Below are 21,861 nucleotides of genomic sequence, written 5' to 3'. Positions count from 1 at the left end.
AACATGACTTGGATAATAGCAAATATCTGAAAAGAAATTTAAGATTTTTGTTGTAGAGACATTACCATATTGCACATTTAAAGCATCAACCTATGAGCCAAGTATCATAATAATATTCATAATAATAATAATCTCTATGACAGTTATGCTCCTCAGTCATGGTGAGAAAACTTTAACGTTGAAATTCACTTTGAATAAAAAATCTGGCATGCTCAACTCTGGGTGCTGTGGCCCTGCAGTAATCCAACTTTAACAAGCCAAGTGGCCAACACTCAAAAAACTGATTACTATTGATTTAGATCTTATCAAACATGATCAGCCAACAATGTCCCATTGTTGAGGTCAGGTCATGTCAATGTATTTGGTTTGTTGTATTACACCATGATTCATAGTGTAATTAATTCAGAGTGGTTGCTTGACTTTATAGTTTTGTTCTATGTGTTTACTAGTCCGTTTCTGCTGCTTGGTTCTCTTCCATTATGCCATTATTGTAACTCCTAATCATCACAAGCATACCCAGGGATTGTAATGCAATGTGTAACACTCACAGTACATTGCAGAATGAACACAGACACTGTGCTTTCTAAAATGTGCTTTCTATTTACCAGTCAAAACAAATTTAGCTGACATGGGCTAATTGAGTGTCTGCTGACACACAACCACATTTCAAAAATGCAACTTGAGTATTCTATTATTCTAACTCAACAGTAGACTGAGGCCCCGACTGAGTTTATATTTTTGGGGGTATTTATTCTTATTGGTCCGTGGGCCTACAAAAAGGAGCTGTGCGCCCCCGCAGGCCACCAGTTGCCCATCCCTAATCTATGTGTATTTTACGCTTATACTTTTAGTGTCATGCTTTTGTCAGTAGGCCTTGCTGTCGCCCTCGTGAAAACATTTAAAGTTGTAAACACAAAATACTGTATTTTCTGATACTTTATTAATCTTAAGTGCAATTGACACATCATTGGTCAATTGTAATACACTCATCTACGGTATAACAGTTTGTAAAATCTAAGTGGTATTCTAGTGGGTAATCTTAGTTAACCGTATTTAGTTAATATTACTGAATTTACTGAACTCCTGTTGAAGGTAAGTATGCAACAATAATATATACGAAACAATTGTAATCCTATTTGCATATGGGGAAGAATGCTGTATTGTTTTCATGTTAGCTAAGTTTTAGACACAAATGTTTTGCTGAGTAAATGAAAGGATTTAAACATATCAGTTATAAATGGAACCCCTATTAACTAGTTATAACCACTGGTAGGGGATTTAGATGGATCTGGAGAAGGTGATGGAGGCAGTGGGAACAGTGGTAAGAGATACTGAGAATTGCATTGACCCAATAACCTTACTGAGATAAGAGTTGTCCTGAGTTATATTTGTGCTCAATTTACCTATCAATTTTGTTATGTACTGCTTCATTACTTAACAATGTAATTTTACCAAAATCTAGAAATTAATAGATAACATTTTTAGCATTAACTCCACCAGTTGGTCAAAATGTAAAATAACATAATCCTACATTTTATTTGTTTTAACCCCATTTCTATCTGATAGCTCAACCTGAGTGTCTACATACAGTGCATTTGGAAAATATTCAGACCCCTTGACTTTATCCACATGTTACCTTACAGCGTTATTCTTAAAATTGATTAAATCGTTTTTTTCCCTCATCAATCTACACACAATACCCCATAATGACGAAGCAAAAACTGTTTAGACATTTTGGCAAATGTATATAAAAACAACAGAAATATCACATTTATATAAGTATTCAAACCTTATACTCAGTACTTTGTTGAAGCACCTTTGGCAGTTATTACAGCCTTGAGTCTTCTTGGGTATGACGCTACAAGCTTGGCACAACTGTATTTGGGCAGTTTCTCCCATTCTTCACTGCAGATCCTCTCAAGCTCTGTCAGGTTAGATGTGGAGCATCGCTGCACAGCTATTTTCAGGCCTCTGCAGAGATTTTCCATTGGGTTAAAGTCCGGGCTTTGGCTGGAACACTCAAGGACATTCATGTGCCTTTTACTGAGGATTGGCTTCCATCTGGCCACTCTACCATAAAGGACTGATTGATGGAATGCTGCAGAGATGGTTGTCCTTCTGGAAGGTTCTCATATCTCCACAGAGGAACTCTGGAGTGCTGTCAGAGTGACCATCGGATTCTTGGTCACCTCCCTGACCAAGGACCTTCTCCTCCGATTGCTCAGTTTGGCTTGGTGGCCAGCTCCAGTCTTGGTGGTTTCAAACTTCTTCCATTTAAGAATGATGGAGGCCACTGTGTTCTTAGGGATCTTCAATGCTGCAGAAATTTGTTGGTACCCTTCCTCAGATCTGTGGCTCGACACAATCCTGTCTCGGAGCTCTACGGACAATTCCTTCGACCTCATGGCTTGGTTTTTGCTCTGACATGCACTGTCAACAGTGGTACCTTATATAGACAGATGTGTGCCTTTCCAAATCATGTCCAATCAATTGAATTTACCACGGGTGGACTCCAATCAAGTTGTAGAAACATCTCAAGGATGATCAATGGAAACAGGGTGGACCTGAGCTCAATTTTGTGTCTCATAGCAAAAGGTCTGAAAACTTAGGTAAATAGGGTATTTCAGTTTTTTATTTTTAATACATTTGGAAGCATTTCTAAAAACAGTTTTCGCTTTGTCATTATGGGGTATGTTGTGTAGATTGATGAGGATTTTTTAAAATCCATTTCAGAATATTTCTGTAACATAACATAATGTGGAAAACGGGGCCGGGTCTGAATACTTTACAAATGCACTCTATAGTATAACTGCATTTTAAAGTAGATACTGAAATGAAATATTAGAAAATGAGAGTTGTCTGGTTGTAATCATTAATAGGACAGTCAAATAATGAAGGCCCACCGGCGCCCACTGTGCCTGGCCAGCCGGTCGGAGACAGTACTGGTAAGATTTTGCGAGATTCAATTGAATATTGAATGGATGCAATAACATATATGAATAACATTATGCTATTCATATGAAATCCGCTGAATCTGATTATTCAGGAATTTTAGAGTGTTTCTAATAAGTGGTAAGTGAGATATGGAGCATCGAATGGTTGCAATAACATATATGAATAACATTAGGTTATTCATATGAAATCATTTGAATCTGAATTACTGAGGCATTTTAGAGTGTTTCTAAAAGCATATCTACATTCAATTAATATATTACTGGCTCGTCAAAACTATTGCATTGAACTTTTTTTGCATATGATCTCATTCTCTTTTGGATGTGAATATATGAACTGAAATGCTTTCAGTGGTGTTTTTATATACAACAAAGAAGAGGATACCACAATAACCTGTATGCGAAAGCATACTTTAATCCTCAAACAACTTTGACTTTGAATTGCAGTCACCTTTTCTACTGTTCACCCCTCCCTGTCCTGGAGAGGTGCCGTGTGTGTAGGCTTTAGTCCCATCCCATCATAAACAGGTCCTTGATGACTAGTTGATAGGCCAGGTGTGCCCTACTTAGATGTGTGGTGGGATGTGCAATGACATTGTGACTTAGAAGTTTCTCGGACCCCACAGTGTGTGCATTTTGTCCGTTTACGGATTGTTACTAAAAACCCTATGTGGCCCTACTGAGAAACTGTTGATTACTAAGCCCATCCTAATCCAGATCACAGTAGCATGATATTTACCCATGATAATGATATTTAACTATGTCTATGATAATGATATTTAACTATGATAATGATATTTAACTATGTCTATGATAATGATCATTAACCATGATAATGATATTTAACTATGTATCCTTTAAGCAAGTGGAAACAGGTAATTGGGAAATCTTTGTCCAGAGTCTTAATATATGACTGTAGTCCAGACTAGTAGTCTGTAGAAATTGTGATTCAATCATCAATTTCAAAGTATATTTTCTTATTTTTGTAAGGTAAGTTTATATACTGTACGTGCATTAATATGCTGCTCATTGTGTTCTTAACACACATAGACCGGATGAGTAAAAGCATTCACATGAGTAAAAGCATGTAACATTATAAATTGGGTGGTTTGAGCCCTGAATGCTGATTGGCTGACAGCCATGGTATATTAGAGCGTATACCATGGGTATGACAAAACATATATTTTTACTGCTCTAATTACGTTGGTAACCAGTTTATAATAGCAATAAGGCACCTCGGGGGTTTGTGATATATTGCCAATATACCACGGTTAAGGGCTGTGTCGGGGCACTCCGCGTTGCATCGTGAAAAGAACAGCCCTTAGCCGTGGTATATGGCCATATACCACACCGCCTCTGACCTTATTGCTTCATTAGAAAACAGCTAACAACAGAACGGTATCTTGACTTCAGTATTTTCTTCTCAGTAGATTACTCCATTACTCCACTAGTATTAGCTGTGAATTCAAACCAATGCATACATGCTAATTGTGTTGTATATTGTGCTGTGTAGGATGCAGCATTAAGAGTGGCCTCTCGGATCTCTTTGCTCTCCGTGGCAAGAAAGGTGAACTGGTTTGTGAGATGAGCCATGAAGTTGATGGGGCCTGGTTCAAGGATGGAGAGAAGGTTTTGGCTTTATAGCAGAAATTATTACTACAGTGTTCACGAGATTCAATTTCGTTGAATAGGTCGCCAAGTTGGTCCTGACACTGACCTGACCTTGAAAAAATTCCATAAGTAGACAAAACATTTCAATTGAGCTCTTTTTTTTATCACAAAGAATTTGACCTTACTTTGTCTTTGCCTTTTCAGTTATCCACCACAGATGGAATAGCCATAGTGAAAGACGGAACGAGACACACGCTGACCATTCATAACAGTAGTGAAGACGACACTGGAGTCTATCACTTTGAAGCGGGAGGATTTAAATCAGAGGCAAAAGTCACTGTGGGAGGTATGTCGGCTGCACTTTGAACTCTACCTTACATTTTAGTTTGGTGGACTATGGAGCATTACGCAGTGGTGTGTTTCTTTCTTTTACATCCTAGAATTACCTGGCGTTGATGCTGATGACCTCCACAAGTTTTCTAAGCCTGTGACAGTAAAAGTGGGCCAGAATGCATCCTGGAAGATGCCTTATACACCACAGGACAACTTGGAGGTGAAATGGTTTAAGGATGGCAAAGAGTTGAAGGATGGTGGTGGGGTGAGGTTGGTGAAGGAGGTCAACCACAGCCGGCTGCTGCTCCGGGAGTGTCTGCGTTCCGACGCTGGAGAGGTCAAGATTCAACTCAAAAACCCATTCGGCACTATAGAGGCCACATCTCGACTGATTGTCCTTGGTGAAAAAAACAAATTGTTGTTGATTTTTCTCTAGGCTATGTGTGTGGTGAAAAGTTTACATCTAGAAATACTTCTGCAACACGTTTAAGGTCATACTGTACCACAATGTGTCCCCGACAGACAAGCCCGGCCCACCAGAAGGCCCGGTGGAAATCTTGGAGACCACCTCCACTGTGATTGAGCTGCAATGGGGTGCTCCTAAGGACGACGGTGGCTCCCCAGTGACTAACTACATCATTGAGCGCCAGCAGCTGGGACAGACCGTGTGGAAGAAGATGGGGGATGTCGCAGCTGACAAAACCACCTACAGGGACAGGAATGTGGTCCATGGGAAACTGTACATCTACAAGATCTACGCAGTGAACCCAGAGGGGACCAGTGATGCACTGCAGACTGAGGAAACAATGGCTGGCATATTGAGTGAGTAGAATCTGAAGAGAAACACCCTCATTCCAAAACATTGGTCCACATGCCGTAACATTGGTCCACATGCCGTAACATTGGTCCACATGCCGAAACATTGGTCCACATGCCGTAACATTGGTCCACATGCCAAAACATTGGTCCACATGCCGAAACATTGGTCCACATGCCAAAACATTGGTCCATTCACTCTATGAGTACCTGAGAGTGTAAAAAAGTGTGTTACTTGGGTGAGCCAATGGTGAGCCTCATTCCTCAATGGGACTCCATCTCTACCGTACTTGTTCATTGTTTTCATTGTTATCTCACCTCCATTTATTAGTATTTGCTGGCCGACCTGGAGCACCAAAAGTGGTCAGCGCGTCAAAGACCTGCATCAACCTGAAATGGGAGCCCCCGGAGGATGACGGAGGAATTAAGATTAATGGCTATCAACTGGAAAAACGCAAAAAGGACACAGCTCAGTGGATTGCTTTGAACCCAGTAACTGAGCCTATTGAAGGTCTGGATTACAGATTATAAATTGTTGGTCTTTTTTTGATGGTGAAAATTTAACACATCATGCCCATCATCAGGTTGGCATGGTCTGTGGGGTAATCATTAGCTGGCACAGTCACAAAGTCATAAAATCGGATTTTAAACCTAACCCTAATCTTAACCACACTTAACCCTAACCTTAAATTAAGAATGTAAATTAAATTGATGTCATTCAGAATACTTTGTTCTGGAAGTTGGATGAAATAAGGATACATATGTTACCTTTCAAATACATTTTCTTGTCTACAACCATAGTGCTGGAGTACGCAGTGAAGGATGTTGTTGAGGGGGCGGAGTATGAGTTCAGGGTATCGGCCATCAACGTTTCTGGGGCGGGAGAGTTCAGTCTCCCCTCTGTGATGGTGACTGCAAAGAATCCCAACAGTAAGTCTCCTCAATGATCCATCTGCATGCAGTCTGTAGAAGTAAGAGATGTCAACCAGCACTGAACTTAAAATGTTGTTAGCCTCAGTCTGAAGGAAGAAAATCCACTGTCAGAACCAATGTATGGCCAGTGTGGAACACTTCCTAAGACGTTGCTTGTCTCAAAGGATTGTGTTTGTTTGTTTTTCAGTGAGGCCTATATTCAAAGATCCAGAGGACTTCATGGTGATCAGGGCGGGAAACTCTGTGAGAATCAAAGTTTTCTATGAGGTAATCAACAAAATCAAATCTAAGTTTATTGGTCGTGTACACAGATTTGCAGATGTTATCTCTTGTGTTTCTAGCTCCAACAGTGCAATAATACCTAGAAGTAGGTATTACGAGGAGTGGAAACACATTGCCTTGTAATGGTCTGCTGATGGCAGAGTTAGCATTTGGAATAAGCAGCATGTGTCCATGGCCACATCCTGCCTGGACCAACGGCAGTGGAGAATGTTTTCCTGGCACACGTTAGATTCCTTGATACCAATTGAGCAACGTTTCCATGCCTGAAGAATTCAGGATGTTCTATCAATATAGTGGGGTCTGACCTGGTACTAGATGGCTGTACCTAATAAACTGGCCACCATTATAAATACATATAATGGTGTGTAAAGACAGTAGGATATTATATGAATAGGAAAGTTGTGGACGGGCCTCCCGAGTGGTGCAGTGGTCTAAAGCACTGCATCGAAGTGCTAGAGGCGTTACTACAGACCCGGGATCATCCCCGGGCTGTGCCACAACCGGCCGTGGCCGCGAGTCCAATAGGACAGTGCACAATTGGCCCAGTGTCGTACGGGTTAGGGGAGGGTTTGGCCGGGGGTGCTTTACTTGGCTCATTGCGCCCTAGCAACTCCTTGTGGCAGGCCGGGTAGCTGCAGGTTGACGACGGTCGTCAGTTGAACAGTGTTTCCTCCGACACAATGATGTGGCTGGCTTCCGGGTAAGCTGGCGGGTGTTAAGGAGCATGGTTAGGCGGGTCATGTTTCAGAGGACGCATGACTCCACCTTCGCCTCTCCCGAGCCCGTTGGGGAGTTGCAGCGATGAGACAAGATCCAAAATTGTCGAGAAAAAGTGGGATAAAATAAACCCCAAAAAATATAAATACAAATAAAAGGTGTGTACAGTAGTAGCCAAAAGTTTTGAGAATTACATAAATATTAATTTTCACAAAGTCTGCTGCCTCAGTTTGTATGATGGCAATTTGCATATACTCCACAAAAGGACCAGCTGACATCATGTCAGTGATTCTCTCGTTAACTTCTTATGGCTGCAGAGCAGTATTGAGTAGCTTGGATGAAAGGTGCACAGAGGTGCACAGAGTAAACGGCCTGCTCCTCAGTCATAGTTGCTAATGTATGCATATTATTATTAGTATTGGATAGAAAACACTCTGAAGTTTCTAAAACTGTTTGAATTATGTCTGTGAGTATAACAGAACTCATATGGCAGGCAAAAACCTGAGAAAAAAATCCCAACAGGAAGTGGGAATTCTGAGGCTGGTCGATTTTTAACCAAGATCCCATTGAAATCACAGCGAGATGTGGATGAGTTTGCACTTCCTACGGCTTCCACTAGATGTCAACAGTCTGTAGAACCTTGTCTGATGCCTCTACTGTGAAGGGGGGCGAATGAGAGGGGAATTAGTCAGGTCTGCCATGACCTGACCATTCTTTGACCATGTGCGTTCACATGAGAGGGAGCTCTGTTCCATCGCTCATCTGAAGACAATGTAATTCTCCGGTTGGAACGTTATTCAAGATTTATGTTAAAAACATTCTAAAGATTGATTCAATACATCGTTTGACATGTTTCTATGGACTGTTATGMAACTTTTGGACATTTCGTCAGGTTTTAGTGAACGCGCTTCCCTGATGTTGGATTTGTTTACCAAACACGCTACAAAAATAGCTATTTGGACAGAAATTATGGACATTACCGAAAAAAACGAACATTTCTTGTGGAAGTGGTTTTTGGATATAAATATGAACTTAATCGAACAAGACATATATGTATTGTCTAACATGAAGTCCTATGAGTGTCATCTGATGAAGATCTTCAAAGTTTAGTGATTCATTTTATCTCTATTTGTGCTTTTTGTGACTCCTCTCTTTGGCTGGAAAAATGGCAGAATTTTTCTGTGAGTTGGTGGTGACCTAACATAATCGTTTGTGGTGCTTTTGCTGAAAAGCCTATTTGAAATCGGACACTTTGGTGGGATTAACAACAAGATTACCTTTAAAATGGTATAAGATACATGTATGTTTGAGGAATTTTAATTATGAGATTTCTGTTGTTTGAATTTGGCGCCCTGCACTTTCACTGGCTGTTGTCATATCGATCCCGTTAACGGGATTGCAGCCATAAGACGTTTTAACACAGGTGTGAGTGTTGACGAGGACAAGGCTGGAGATCACTCTGTCATGCTGATTGAGTTTAAATAACAGACTGGAAGCTTCAAAAGGAGGGTGGTGCTTGGAATCATTGCTCTTCCTCTGTCATCCATGGTTACCTGCAAAAAAACACGTTCCGTCATCATTGCTTTGCACAAAAAGGGCTTCACAGGCAAGGATATTGCTGCCAGTAAGATTGCACCTAAATGAACCATTTATCGGATCATCAAGAACTTCAATGAGAGCGGTTCAATTGTTGTGAAGAAGGCTTCAGGGCGCCCAAGAAAGTCCAGCAAGCGCCAGGACCGTCTCCTAAAGTTGATTCAGCTGCGGAATCGGGGCACCACCAGTACAGAGCTTGCTCAGGAATGGCAGCAGGCAGGTAGGTGCGAGTGCATCTGCACACACAGTGAGGCGAAGACTTTTGGAGGATGGCCTGGTGTCAAGAAGGGCAGCAAAGAAGCCACTTCTCTCCAGGAAAAACATCAGGGACAGACTGATATTCTGCAAAAGGTACAGGGATTGGACTGCTGAGGACTGGGGTAAAGTCATTTTCTCTGATGAATCCCCTTTACGATTGTTTGGGGCACCCGGAAAAAAGCTTGTCTGGAGAAGACAAGGTGAGCGCTACCATAAGTCCTGTGTCATGCCAACAGTAAAGCATCCTGAGACCATTCATGTGTGGGGTTGCTTCTCAGCCAAGGGAGTGGGCACACTTACAATTTTGCCTAAGAACACAGCCATGAATAAAGAATGGTACCAATACATCCTCCGAGAGCAACTTCTCCCAACCATCCAGGAACGGTTTGGTGACGAACAATGCCTTTTCCAGCATGATGGAGCACCTTACCATAACGCAAAAGTGATAAATAAGTGGCTCGGGGAACAAAATATCGATATTTTGTGCCCATGGCCAGGAAACTCTCCAGACCTTAATCCCATTGAGAACTTGTGGTCAATCCTCAAGAGGTGGGTGGATAAACAAAAACCCACAAATTCTGACAAACTCCAAGCATTGATTATGCAAGAATGGGCTGCCATCAGTCAGGATATGGCCCAGAAGTTAATTGGCAGCATGACATAGTGGATTGCAGAGGTCTTGAAAAAGAAGGGTCAACACTGCAAGTATTGACTATTTGCATCAACTTCATGTAATTTTCAATAAAAGCCTTTGACACTGTCACGCCCTGACCGTAGAGAGCGTTTTATGTCTCTATTTTGGTTTGGTCAGGGTGTGATTTGGGTGGGCAGTCTATGTTCTATGATTTTCTATTTCTATGTGTTTGGCCGGGTGTGGTTCTCAATCAGAGGCAGCTGTCTATCGTTGTCTCTGATTGAGAACCATACTTAGGTAACCTTTTCCCACCTGTGTTTTGTGGGTCATTATTTTCCGTGTGTGTTTGTGTGCACCTCGGTTGCGTCACGTTCTTTGCTGTTTATTTTTTTGGGTTGTTTCGGTTTCACTTTCATTAAAAGATGTGGAACTACATGCACGCTGCGCCTTGGTCGATTTATGACAGGGAGTTTGAGGATAGCGAGCGTGACAGACACTTATGAAATGCTTGTAATTATACTTCAGTATTCCATAGTAACATCTGACAAAAATATCTAAAAACACTGAGGCAGCAGACTTTGTGAAAATGTATATTTGTGTCATTATCAAAACTGTTGGCTATGACTGTACAACAGCAAAACATGTGGCACATCCAACCAACAGTTGTTCTCGCTAATCTAATGCTTTTGAAATTGTCTTTAGGCTGAGCCTCCACCAGAGATCACATGGATGAAGGACAATGAGCCTGTATCCAGTTTTATACAGATCATCAACACAGAGGGCTGTTCCCAGCTTGTGATCCCCTCAACAAAACGCTCTGATTCAGGAAACTACACCATTGTGGCAAAGAATAAAGTTGGAGAGGCCAGCTTTGACATTGAGGTTCTAGTCACAGGTAATTCCAAATTCCCATTTGTTATTATTTTTTACTGGCAGAATAAGATATCCTCGTGTGACCTGTTTAGATTTTCCTGCAAAACTTTATATGAACTCTGAAATCTTATACTGTTGAAGTCTTATACTGTTGTGGTCGTATACCGTTGAAGTCTTGTACCGTTGAAGTCTTCTCACAGGGACAAATTCTAAGTAATGTTGCATTTATTATATCAATCTGAGATTGAAAAATAAAAATGTATTACACAAGCACATTTTCAGATATGATTCAGTCTAGAGAGTCATATATGGCAAAACCTCTGTTAGCCTATGTTACTGATATTTTCTTCTCTTTTGTTGTGCTAGATGAGCCAAAGCCTCCCGGTGCAGTGGAGCTGGAGCAGATTGTCCATGGCAAAGTTATTGTGTCCTGGGAGGCCTCTCCAGACCAGGAGCTGGACAACAGGCTGTATTACATGGTGGCCGAGCACAACTCCAGCACACGCATGTGGTACACTGTGGCAGACCGCATCTTTGACAATTCATACACAGCCAATAACATCATGCCTGGAAGGGAGTACCACTTCAAAATCTATGCCAAGAATGACATGGGCATGTCAGACCCATCCATGTCACCCACCTGGGGCATCAACAGCAACAGAAGTGAGTTTAGGTTTCAGTTAAAGTCTCTTTTAACCAAGTTTAATCAGAGAATGGATTAGCATTGTTGGAAACAAGTGGCCATTACTTGAATCCATAAACATAATTTGACATTCATCTCTTGACTTGACTGAGGTGAAATGGAACTGTATCAGTTCACTTAAGCTCCTATATAATGTTTTCTAAATCCACAATTATGCTTCACTCTTTTAATTTCCTTTGTTATTTTTTTCTATCTAGTTCCCATAAACACAAACACGCCAGTGGAAGTCAGCTTTGAGAAACCACCATCTGTCCTGGTCCCTCTGAAGGTGCACTCACCACCAAAAGGATTCCAGATGTACATGACCTGCGCCATCAGGGGATGCCCCACACCCAGCGTCACGTGGCACCTGAACAACGTCTGCATCAATGGTGACAGCAACTACTACATCACCAACTCATACGGCGTGTGCTCCATGTACATCCTTAGGGTCAGGCCCAAGGATGCCGGAGAATACAAAGTTGTGGCAGTTAACTCCTTCGGCAAGGCAGAATGCTCCACTAAACTTGTTGTTAAAGGTAAGCATCTGAAAATACCTATTTCTATTATAGAAGTGATGTCTTTGTTGATTTGGATACTTTTTGTGATTATTTCCTTAATAATTTTCTTAATTTTCTCTCTTTGTGTTTTTTCTTCACAGACTAAATCACATTGATGAATTATCTTGGAGGTTTTCTTCTGCTCTCCTTGATTCTATGTAGAAACATATATTTATTTAAGCAATATTTGAATATGTTAGAGTTTTGGTACATGTATGCGGGATACATGATTAGGTGTTGTGTATTACTCATTAGTTATGTTACTGGACAACTTATCTTCAGTTGTGAGACAGACTTAGCTAACATTTCGTTTTTTGTTCCATTTACTATATTGACTGAATTATTTATCTCAAATGATAAGGAAATTAAATTGAAGTATTAAGTCATTGTCAAAAATAGCACAATTTTTATTTCTTTGAGAAAATCACAAATGTACTTTGGAAAACTACAATAAATACAGCACTTGACATTTTTGTCTGACTTTTCCTTCAGGTGAATGCATAAGTAACATCTCTTTAGTCTAATGGACGTAGGATCTTAATTTGATCACTCTGTTGCAGGAAATGTAAAACGTGTATTGTATTTGAGGTTTAAAAAGGCTTCTGAAGTTGGCAATTTCCACTTTGAAATTTCAGACTTGACTTTCCCTTAAATGTTTCAACCACTACAAAAACGTATATTCATTATAATCCACATAATAATTCACATTTCCTGTTGTAGAAAACTGGCTCAAATTAGGATCCAACATCTGTAGTTATTTAATTGATAGGCCTATACAGTATGTTATTCCAGACTCAATAAAGCTAATTGCCAGCACAGAGGCGCCAGATCCCGACATTTGAGATATTGATGTCATTACTGTGACCAGCAGCACAGCATTGTTTTCATATTGCAGTATGAATAGCGCTTGACTCAGCATGGTTCCAGTCGTCCCAGGATTCCAATAACATCAAGCATCCTAGCCCACGTCATCTATGAACGACCCAGCAGCTCAACATGCAGCCGTTACGTGTCAAGTGTACATTTTCATTGCATTTCCAAAAATATCCACTTAAGCCCCTCAATAAATAGTCTCTGAAAGGACCATAATTGTGCAGATATAGAATTGGTTGTAATGACAATGAAAGGTTTGCTGGGAAGCCATTGAGTATGTCATATCATGACTCACTCATAACCCATATCATGAATCACACATGGCTACAGTTACAGGTCACAACATATTTGTCATAACAAATTAGCCATTGTATCACACTAAAGTTATAAGATCAGATTCCATCAAGTTCAGGACTTGCCCACTATGTCTTTGAGACTTCAATTTAATCTATGTGTTTACGTTTAATGCAAGAGTTGTGTTTGCAATCACAAATTGTGCTTCGATGCTATGCACTTTGATGAATCCACCTCACCGGTATGAGTACCTTCCATATAGTCAGTAGGGTCTAATGTCCAACGGCATTATTGAAAATCAGCAATGTTGTCAAGAACAATAAAAAATGTATTCCACCCCATTTTCCTCTCCCAATGTATTCTATTTGTATAGACAACCCCCTGAAGTTCAACCTAATTTTTCAAATTATATTTAATGATGTTGCTATATGAATCACGTCTGGTGACCTTGACTTCCCGGATCCACCTGCAACTAGTTCTCCACCTCATTAGATCAACTCAATACATCCTACAGTAATAACATATTCATTTTTCTGCTATGGTTTAATGAGGGATTGAGGAGGAAGGGTGATACTATTTGTATAATGATCTATGAACAAACAGCTGTTTTTGTTTCGTACCTAGGCAAGGTGCTATGGTGGTAGACCGTTGCCGTGTTCACTGCCAGGTCACAGGTGTTTTATATTGTCTATGGGCGTGTGGCGGTTGACTGTCGCCATGTTGACTGTCATCGGTTGACAGTCTCCTGTCATGCCTCTTTTCCCTGGGGTTAGGTCACAGCCTGTTCTTTCATGAGGCCAATCTGAGTTTTCCCTGCTGTTAGGTCACAGCATGTCCTTTCATGAGGCCAATCTGAGTTTTCRCTGCTGTTAGGTCACAGCATGTCCTTTCATGAGGCCAATCTGAGTTTTCRCTGCTGTTAGGTRACAGCATGTCCTTTCATGAGGCCAATCTGAGTTTTCRCTGCTGTTAGYTKACAGCATGTCCTTTCATGAGGCCAATCTGAGTTTTCCCTGCTGTTAGGTCACAGCATGTCCTTTCATGAGGCCAATCTGAGTTTTCCCTGCTGTTAGYTAACAGCATGTCCTTTCATGAGGCCAATCTGAGTTTTCCCTGCTGTTAGYTAACAGCATGTCCTTTCATGAGGCCAGTCTGGCCATTGACGCTATTCAAGCTGTCTGAGCATGTCAAGCCTGGTGAAACCTGTCAATTTGAAACCAATCCCCTCGGAGCCATGTACACATGCCACCTTGCCAAGACACGGTTGTCTTTTTATTAGGTCAAGATCAGGATCAGTATGAGACATTGAACTTGATCTAAACCCACTCACTGGATATTGACATTGGTATTTTTGTTGTTGCTAAGTGGGAGAACCATATGCTACTTCATATTTAGACTAACTAGAATCACACGTTTTTTCCCTTCCAAATAAAAAGTCTCACATTCACATTTACAAGCCAATAAACGACATAGTTGAGCGATCGTGTTTCTTGAGACCTTGTGAAACAGAAAGTCCAAAGCCTTTAGGTAAATGATTAGCCCGTCACCTAAAGCAGATCATTACATGGCCATTGTGGAGCCATAAATCCTCAGTGGTGGAAAAAACACAACATTTTCATACTTGACTAAAAGTAAAGATAACTTAATAGAAAATGACTCAAGTAGAAGTGAAAGTCACAATAAAATACTACTTGAGTGAAAGTCTAAAAGTATTTGGTTTTAAATATAGTTAAGTATCAAAAGTAAATGTAATTGCTAAAATATACTTAAGTACCAACAGTAAAAGTACACATCATTTCAAATTCCTTATTTAAAGCAAACCAGACAGCACCATTTTCTTGTTTTTTATTTAATTATGGACAGCCAGGGGCACACTCCAACACTCAGACATCACTTACAAACGAAGCATGTGTTTAGTGAGTCTGCCAGATCAGAGGCAGTAGGGATGAGCATGGATGTTATCTTGATAAGTGAGTGAAGCATTCAAAATGTAACAAGTACTTTTGGGTGTCAGGGAAACTATATGGAGTAAAAAGTACATTATTTTCTTTAGGAATGTAGTGAAGTAAATGTTTTCAAAAATATAAAAAGTAAAGAAAAGATACCCCTAAAAAGTACCTTCGTTCTTACCTTTATTTAACTAGGCAAGTCAGTTAAGAACACATTTTCAATGACGGCCTTGGAACAGTGGGTTAATTGCCTTGTTCAGGGACAGAACAACATATTTTTACCTTGTTAGCTCGGGGATTAAATCTAGCAACCTTTCGGTTACTAGTCCAACACTCTAACCACTAGGCTACCTGCCGCTTTTAAAAAACAGTACTTTAAAGTATTTTTACTTAAGTACTTTACAGACTTAGCAGTGAGGTGATGTGTATTACCTGTCATGAACTGACATGGAATGTCCAGATGGAATTTGGCATGCTTTGGCATATTGTTCTGTTGGAATGTCTAAGCTATTACAATGATGTCCGCAACATGTATACCTGGTATATGTTGAGTACCAAATCAAATCAAATCAAATGTTATTTGTCACATACACTGTACCATTGTACAGCTTTCAACTTGATCCCACAGTGATTGGGGGATAATTGAAGATGTTCACCCACTTGCAGCATTCTCCAAGTTCTTCTCACATTGCCAATATGATCCATGATCAAATTCAAGGAGCAGTAGTGGTTACAACTGCAGGGGTTACAACCCCCCACCCGATCCCATCTCGTCAATATAATTATATTTACTAAATGACTACCCATGTGACTCCAGATGGGTCTACTGTAAGTACATGGAGGGTTTCTACGTGTTCCACTTTATCACCTAACAAAAGGGGGGAGGCAGTGCCGAAATATTGGAGACAGCCAAGACAGAGCTAAAGGAGAGGAGCCGTGCTTAGAGGACTTACCACTGGGAGGTAAGTCATTTCTAGACTGCTGCTCGGTCTATTTGATTAGGGATGAACCTGGGAGGGCTTCCCACACACTCACCAGGGAAGAGTTTGTGCCATTCACTTAATCTTGTGGCTTGATATTTATTCAGTGGCTTAACTCTTAAAACTGTAGATTTCAACTGAGAGTTGTACATGAAAGACGAAGTAAACTTAGATCTGGTGCACTTGAAATGGCATAAATGTAAATACCCACTGGGCACAAACTAGTTGAATCAACGTTGTTTCCACGTCATTTCAACCAAAATAAGTATATGRGATGACGTTGAATCAACGTGGAAAACTGATTGGATTTGAAAAAAGTCATCAACATCAGGGAATTTCATATTTTTTTCACCCAACTTTGAACTTAAATCCAACAACATTCTTTGTTGACTCAACCAAATGTAAATCAAAACTAGACGTTGAATTGACAACGTACCCAGTGTGAATGGTCTCATATTGTGCGACCCTCTAGATCACAGCTCTCCAAACCTGTTCCTAAAGGGTTATCATCCATATTCCTAATRTAGCACACCTGATTCTAATAATAACTGGTTAACAAACTGAATCAGGTTAGATACTACTGAGGCTGGAGGGAAAACCTCTCCAGGAACAGTGTTGGAGAGCCCAGCTCTAGATGTTCTACGGGTGTTGTTGACAGATATGATTGAATGAGAATCTTAGCTAACTGGTGTAGCCTCAGGTTTCAGCAATACTGTTCTGGCATGGTCTGCACCATTTGAATATCAATTCATTTAAAATGTAAAATTTTATAATTGAATAATTGGGTGTGAGTGAAGACTATCTTGCTAGACAAAACTTTTAAACTTTCAAGACGGATGTCTATTAGCATTTGTTTGTAAATCTCTGAAAGTGTGAAGAATATTTTTTATTTGCCCTTTATTTAACTAGGCAAGTCAGTTAAGAACAAATTATTAATTACAATGATGGCCTACCCAGGACAAACCCTAACCCCGACGACGCTGTGCAAATTTGGAGCCACCCTATGGGACTCCCAATCAGGGCCGGTTGTGATACAGCCTGGAAACAAACCAGGGTCTGTAGTAGTGACGCCTCTAGCACTGAGATGCAGTGCCTTAGACCGCTGCGCCAATCGGGAGCCCCAACCAATATTACAACCAATGGAAAACAATGACTTTCTTTCAGGAATATCAGTATTTCATATCATAACACTGGATATAATTGTAAACACAGTTGACATGATTGTATATAATTATATTGCATGGATAGGACGTGCCAACAATACCGCAACTAGAGAATCTGTGGATTGTTAATATACTTGGAGAATTAAAAATGATGTCCTAGGATGATTTGGAGTTCCTAGGTGCTGTTAGTACTCATCATTTTGAAAACATACAGTTCTAGGGAACAACAATGGGAATACAATACATGGAAATAAGTCAATGAAGAGCACTACCCTCTTAGAAATAAAGGTGCTATCTAGAACCTAACAAGGTTATTCGGGTGTCCCCATAGGAGAACTCTTTGAATAACCCTTTTTGGTTGCTGGTTGAACCCTTTTGAGTGCCATGTAGAACTCTTTCCACAGAAGGTTCTACCTGGAATCAAAAAGGGTGCTCCTATGGGGATAGCCGAAGAACCCTTTTTTCTAAGAGTGTATAATGGAAGCATTACTAAAAAAAAATATTCTCTTCACTGAAACATTATTTCTTTATTATTCAAGATTCTGTTGCTATGATTGACATTATTACATTCTGATAGACAGTGTGCCTATCATTTAATGAGGTATGTGACCTATGAGCTTGCTACCCAGGGGACACAAATGGATTGAGTAGGATCCCTTGAAATAGAGAATCCCATAAATGTGTTTACCATTGGTTTAGCGTTACTCCTGACGCAATACATATCAAATCAATCTTAATATAACTTTATTGGTCAGAGTGATCAATTTTGAAGGTCAAATATAATGGGGAACTGAGAGAGCAAAACCACACATTTCCCTAGGCCTTCAGTCCATACTTCAGATAATGTGTATCCTATTTTGTAAGACTGCTGGACAAGGACTTCGCAACATTAAAATGAAAGACTTAGTAATAGACAATATTTGATCAATTCCCAAAATATTTGCAAAATCCGATTCTTGAGCCCCAAATATTGCCTCAGTACCAAATGTGGTATTAGGGTGATTAAACTATTGGCACAGCCGTTAGTCTCTCGCGGTAGTTACACRGAGTCATTCAGTCGTCCGTCATCATGTGAAGTTTCATATTCCCCATTTATAGTGCCAGCATCTCTTGGATGACTGTCAAGGCTGTCTCGAGGCATGGTGATACCTCATGACAACCAGGACAGGACACGATAAGAGGGATTCAGGTCTGGATGGATATGTGAAACTGAATGACCTCAGAGTAAATAGCATTGAGGGACTGTCTAATGTCTTCCTAATATCCTGAGTATGTTCCTGCACTAATCAAATCTCTAATTATTTCATAAATCAGTTTACAAAACATACCACAGTAGTAAGGTGTTATGAAAAATGTATGAATCATTTTCTGAATTACAAAAGTATATCTTTATACAATGTTCTTTCAGACATAAACAGCTTTCTAACTCTCTGAATTGGCCTACAACAAGTCCAGATATCAGTATGAAGATACCAGGGGCAACTGCGCCCCCACCAGGGCAGGGTAAGTATCATACATAACACTTGACCTTCTCTACCCTTTCGGTCAAAACATTGGTTACATTTGGTTGATCCAAATCACCCAATAGCAAATATTACTTTTAGTTTAAAGGAGTACAGCAACATGGAAATGATGGTCCTACTGCAGATAGAAATAACTAGACAAGAGAACTAAAAACAKATTTCTATATAAGACCATCCTCTATCCATCTTCAAGTTCCCCCTGACTTTGTGCAATCTTTCAAGCTAATATGAGTGGGTTATTGCAGGCTAAGCGCTTTATATGATTGGTTAATGAAAGTGCCACAACCATTGGGAAAGGATTTTAATGAGAATAAAATTATTAAAAAATATATTGTACACTCTGGCCAAGTATATGAAACAGACATCAACCGCTCGTTCCTCTGAAGCATCTTGGTCACATCTATCTTTGCATCTGTCAATCTCAAATCTCTTGGACATTATTTGAAGAACAAAAGACATCCTTGTATATTTCATAACCATCTGGTTCCCTGCAAACAAATCTTGTGGACATGTTGGTAGACATCAAACTGAGCACTTTCTCATCTTGTCCAATGGTCCCAAGAACTTCCCTTCAAACAAGCAATATAAAAGTGCAGGAAAAAACATTATAATCTGGAGAAGCACTGTCATCCTTACTTCATTACGTTTKATTTCAGTAGATGCTCTCAGTGAGTGCTCTTATACATTTTTGTGCTGGCCACCGTGGGAATCGATCCCACAACAATTGCCATGCTCTACCAACTGAGCCACACAGGACAAGGTACTTGAAGGAAAAGTTGGTAAGACTATCTCCAAACAATGCAACCCTGATTAGGATGACACAAGAGATGGAATGAATGGACACTAYAGATACTCTAAATGAAATCAATCATCTCCATCTCTCTCCTCTGGCAATCCATCGTTTATCTATTGGGACCACTGACTCCAGGCAGAAACATTTTGTATGGTAGCACTGAAAGATACCTCAAGATGCAACGTGGTTTGCAGGAACAGTCATTAGTATTGTGCTGTAAAAAAAAACATTTTTCTAGGCTTGAACTGGGAAATTGTTTAGGAGATTTTCAGTAATGAATAACTTTTACCCAACCAGCACCCTCTAACACATGTCCTGTATCTGTCTTTTAGCAATTTTTTTTTAAATGCCTGCTTCAATTAATGCTACAATTAAATTACAATTAGAATGAATTCAAGTAGTGCTACCTGTCCCTATTTTTACATTGTTTGTTATATGTTGTAGCTCTTCTTGTATGTTGTACACATTGCGTAGCCCACTGTGATATATTTTAGTATATGTCTGTCAGTGTGCCTTCTCTTTCATTGTTAAGCCAAAGCTGTGCCAGTTTGTCAGTATGTTAGTTCTATTGTATGTCTCCATTCATGTGCGTCATATGCTTTAACTAGCAGAAGATGACTGGGCGCCCCAGGGTCAAGGTAGGAAGGTTAACTTTTGGAAATGCACTGCAACCTAAAGATCCATGCCATGTTTACAGTGATCATATTTTAAAGAATCACTCTGATAAAAAAAAATCACTTCAGGATGGGGCAGAAAAGAATCAAGTTTGCTGAAAGAAATCGGTGCTCCCATTATTGATGATACCCCATCCTCCTGTAAAGATTCATGTGATTTTATGATTATCAATGTAATTGATAATGTAATTGATAATCCTGATTGTTACCGTAAACCCTGTCCTAGGTGGGCTGAACTTTCTGATGTTGCTGTTTTTCAATTGATGATGACACTAAGTAACATCATARGGTAAATCAGTAAGGCCATTCAAACTTGATTACCAGTTTAGCTGATTTCATGTTCATATTAAGTGATGTGTGGGAGCAAATAAAATAGAAAATAAAAAGTGCACCACCTTGTAAAATTCAACATCTAGCAACTTCGTCAATAGATTCTAGCTTCTTGTTGTCATGGCTAAGGTTTTAATGGCAGTCACAGTGATTCGGGTGTGAGTCCTAGTGTGGGATACCCCCATTCACCATTGGTGTCAAAAGTGGGATAACATCATTGAAAGCATGTGCCGGCCGGGTCTGAGGAAAACGTAGCTTTTCATAATCTGATAGGAAGTTGTGTATCTCTTTACTAGAAGCTTGAGAACATAATTTTTGCTATTATCTTGCAATTTTTCAGTACAACATCACAACTTTATATTTTATTTTTAAGAAATGTGAAATGGGACAGCCGTTAAACTGATAATTACATTTGTATGGCCTAAGACTAAGTGACAAGAAAATATTCATTTCCAGGGCCAGGGTTAATTTGAAACATTTGAAATAAAGTATATGATTTGAATTACTAATGATACAAATATTTACTCCACTCCTTTGAACAAAATATTCTTCCAATATTATTCACTGGGGTTAACTATTCAATTTGTTTCCATGTGAAGCAAATAAGCAATACATTTAATTCGAATTACATAAATGTTTCTATTTTCTTTTTGCTGTGGAAATGAAATGTTGACCTCTTGTGGACGGTTGACTAAAATGCACCTTGAAAAGCAGCCAACCAAAGTAGTACAGCGCCAGGTATAAAAAGTGTAAGAGTGTACACTTAAAACTGGTGTGAAAATATACTGACCACACAAAAAAATMATGAATGCATTCATTGATGGAACATATGATAAATTATAAATATGACACAAGAGATGGAATGAATGGACACTAAAGATAATCTTAAAGAAATCAATCAAGTATTATGAAATTTGATTTCAACCATCTCTATCTCTCCTCTCTGGCAAATCCATATTTTATCTATTGGGACCAACATTGACTCGAAATAAAAAAATATGGTAGCAATGTGCTGGGCAGGCATAGTCATTTGTAT

At 39.8% G+C, this 21,861-nt stretch overlaps 1 protein-coding gene and 1 long non-coding RNA gene across 3 annotated transcripts in view; both read left to right on the top strand.

Moving 5' to 3' along the window:
- Positions 1-12,713, top strand: part of igfn1.4 (immunoglobulin like and fibronectin type III domain containing 1, tandem duplicate 4) — a 36,442-nt gene extending 23,729 nt beyond the window's left edge. Inside the window, exons 14-26 of one of the 2 annotated variants that reach the window (XM_023997174.1) lie at positions 1,274-1,321; positions 2,880-2,945; positions 4,465-4,580; positions 4,767-4,908; positions 5,003-5,296; positions 5,418-5,717; positions 6,043-6,222; positions 6,513-6,641; positions 6,832-6,911; positions 10,834-11,026; positions 11,371-11,667; positions 11,905-12,225; positions 12,348-12,713. In XM_023997174.1, coding sequence (XP_023852942.1) covers positions 1,274-1,321; positions 2,880-2,945; positions 4,465-4,580; positions 4,767-4,908; positions 5,003-5,296; positions 5,418-5,717; positions 6,043-6,222; positions 6,513-6,641; positions 6,832-6,911; positions 10,834-11,026; positions 11,371-11,667; positions 11,905-12,225; positions 12,348-12,352 — 2,171 coding nt within the window. In that variant the 3' untranslated portion in view covers positions 12,353-12,713. The remainder of the gene's footprint in view (positions 1-1,273; positions 1,322-2,879; positions 2,946-4,464; positions 4,581-4,766; positions 4,909-5,002; positions 5,297-5,417; positions 5,718-6,042; positions 6,223-6,512; positions 6,642-6,831; positions 6,912-10,833; positions 11,027-11,370; positions 11,668-11,904; positions 12,226-12,347) is intronic. The other variant, XM_023997184.1, reaches the window with a different exon arrangement.
- A 3,557-nt stretch (positions 12,714-16,270) lies between these two features.
- On the top strand, positions 16,271-20,459 carry LOC111970734 (uncharacterized). Its single transcript, XR_002878150.1, has 3 exons — positions 16,271-16,324; positions 18,914-19,008; positions 20,433-20,459. It is a non-coding gene; the product is annotated as an uncharacterized lncRNA (long non-coding RNA).
- Positions 20,460-21,861: the final 1,402 nt, after the last annotated feature.

The sequence above is a fragment of the Salvelinus sp. IW2-2015 genome, linkage group LG1 (assembly GCF_002910315.2).
Source record: "Salvelinus sp. IW2-2015 linkage group LG1, ASM291031v2, whole genome shotgun sequence".
NCBI lineage: Eukaryota > Metazoa > Chordata > Actinopteri > Salmoniformes > Salmonidae > Salvelinus > Salvelinus sp. IW2-2015.
The sequence above is the reverse complement of the archived record's forward strand: the minus strand, read 5'-3'. Positions and strand labels throughout refer to the sequence as shown.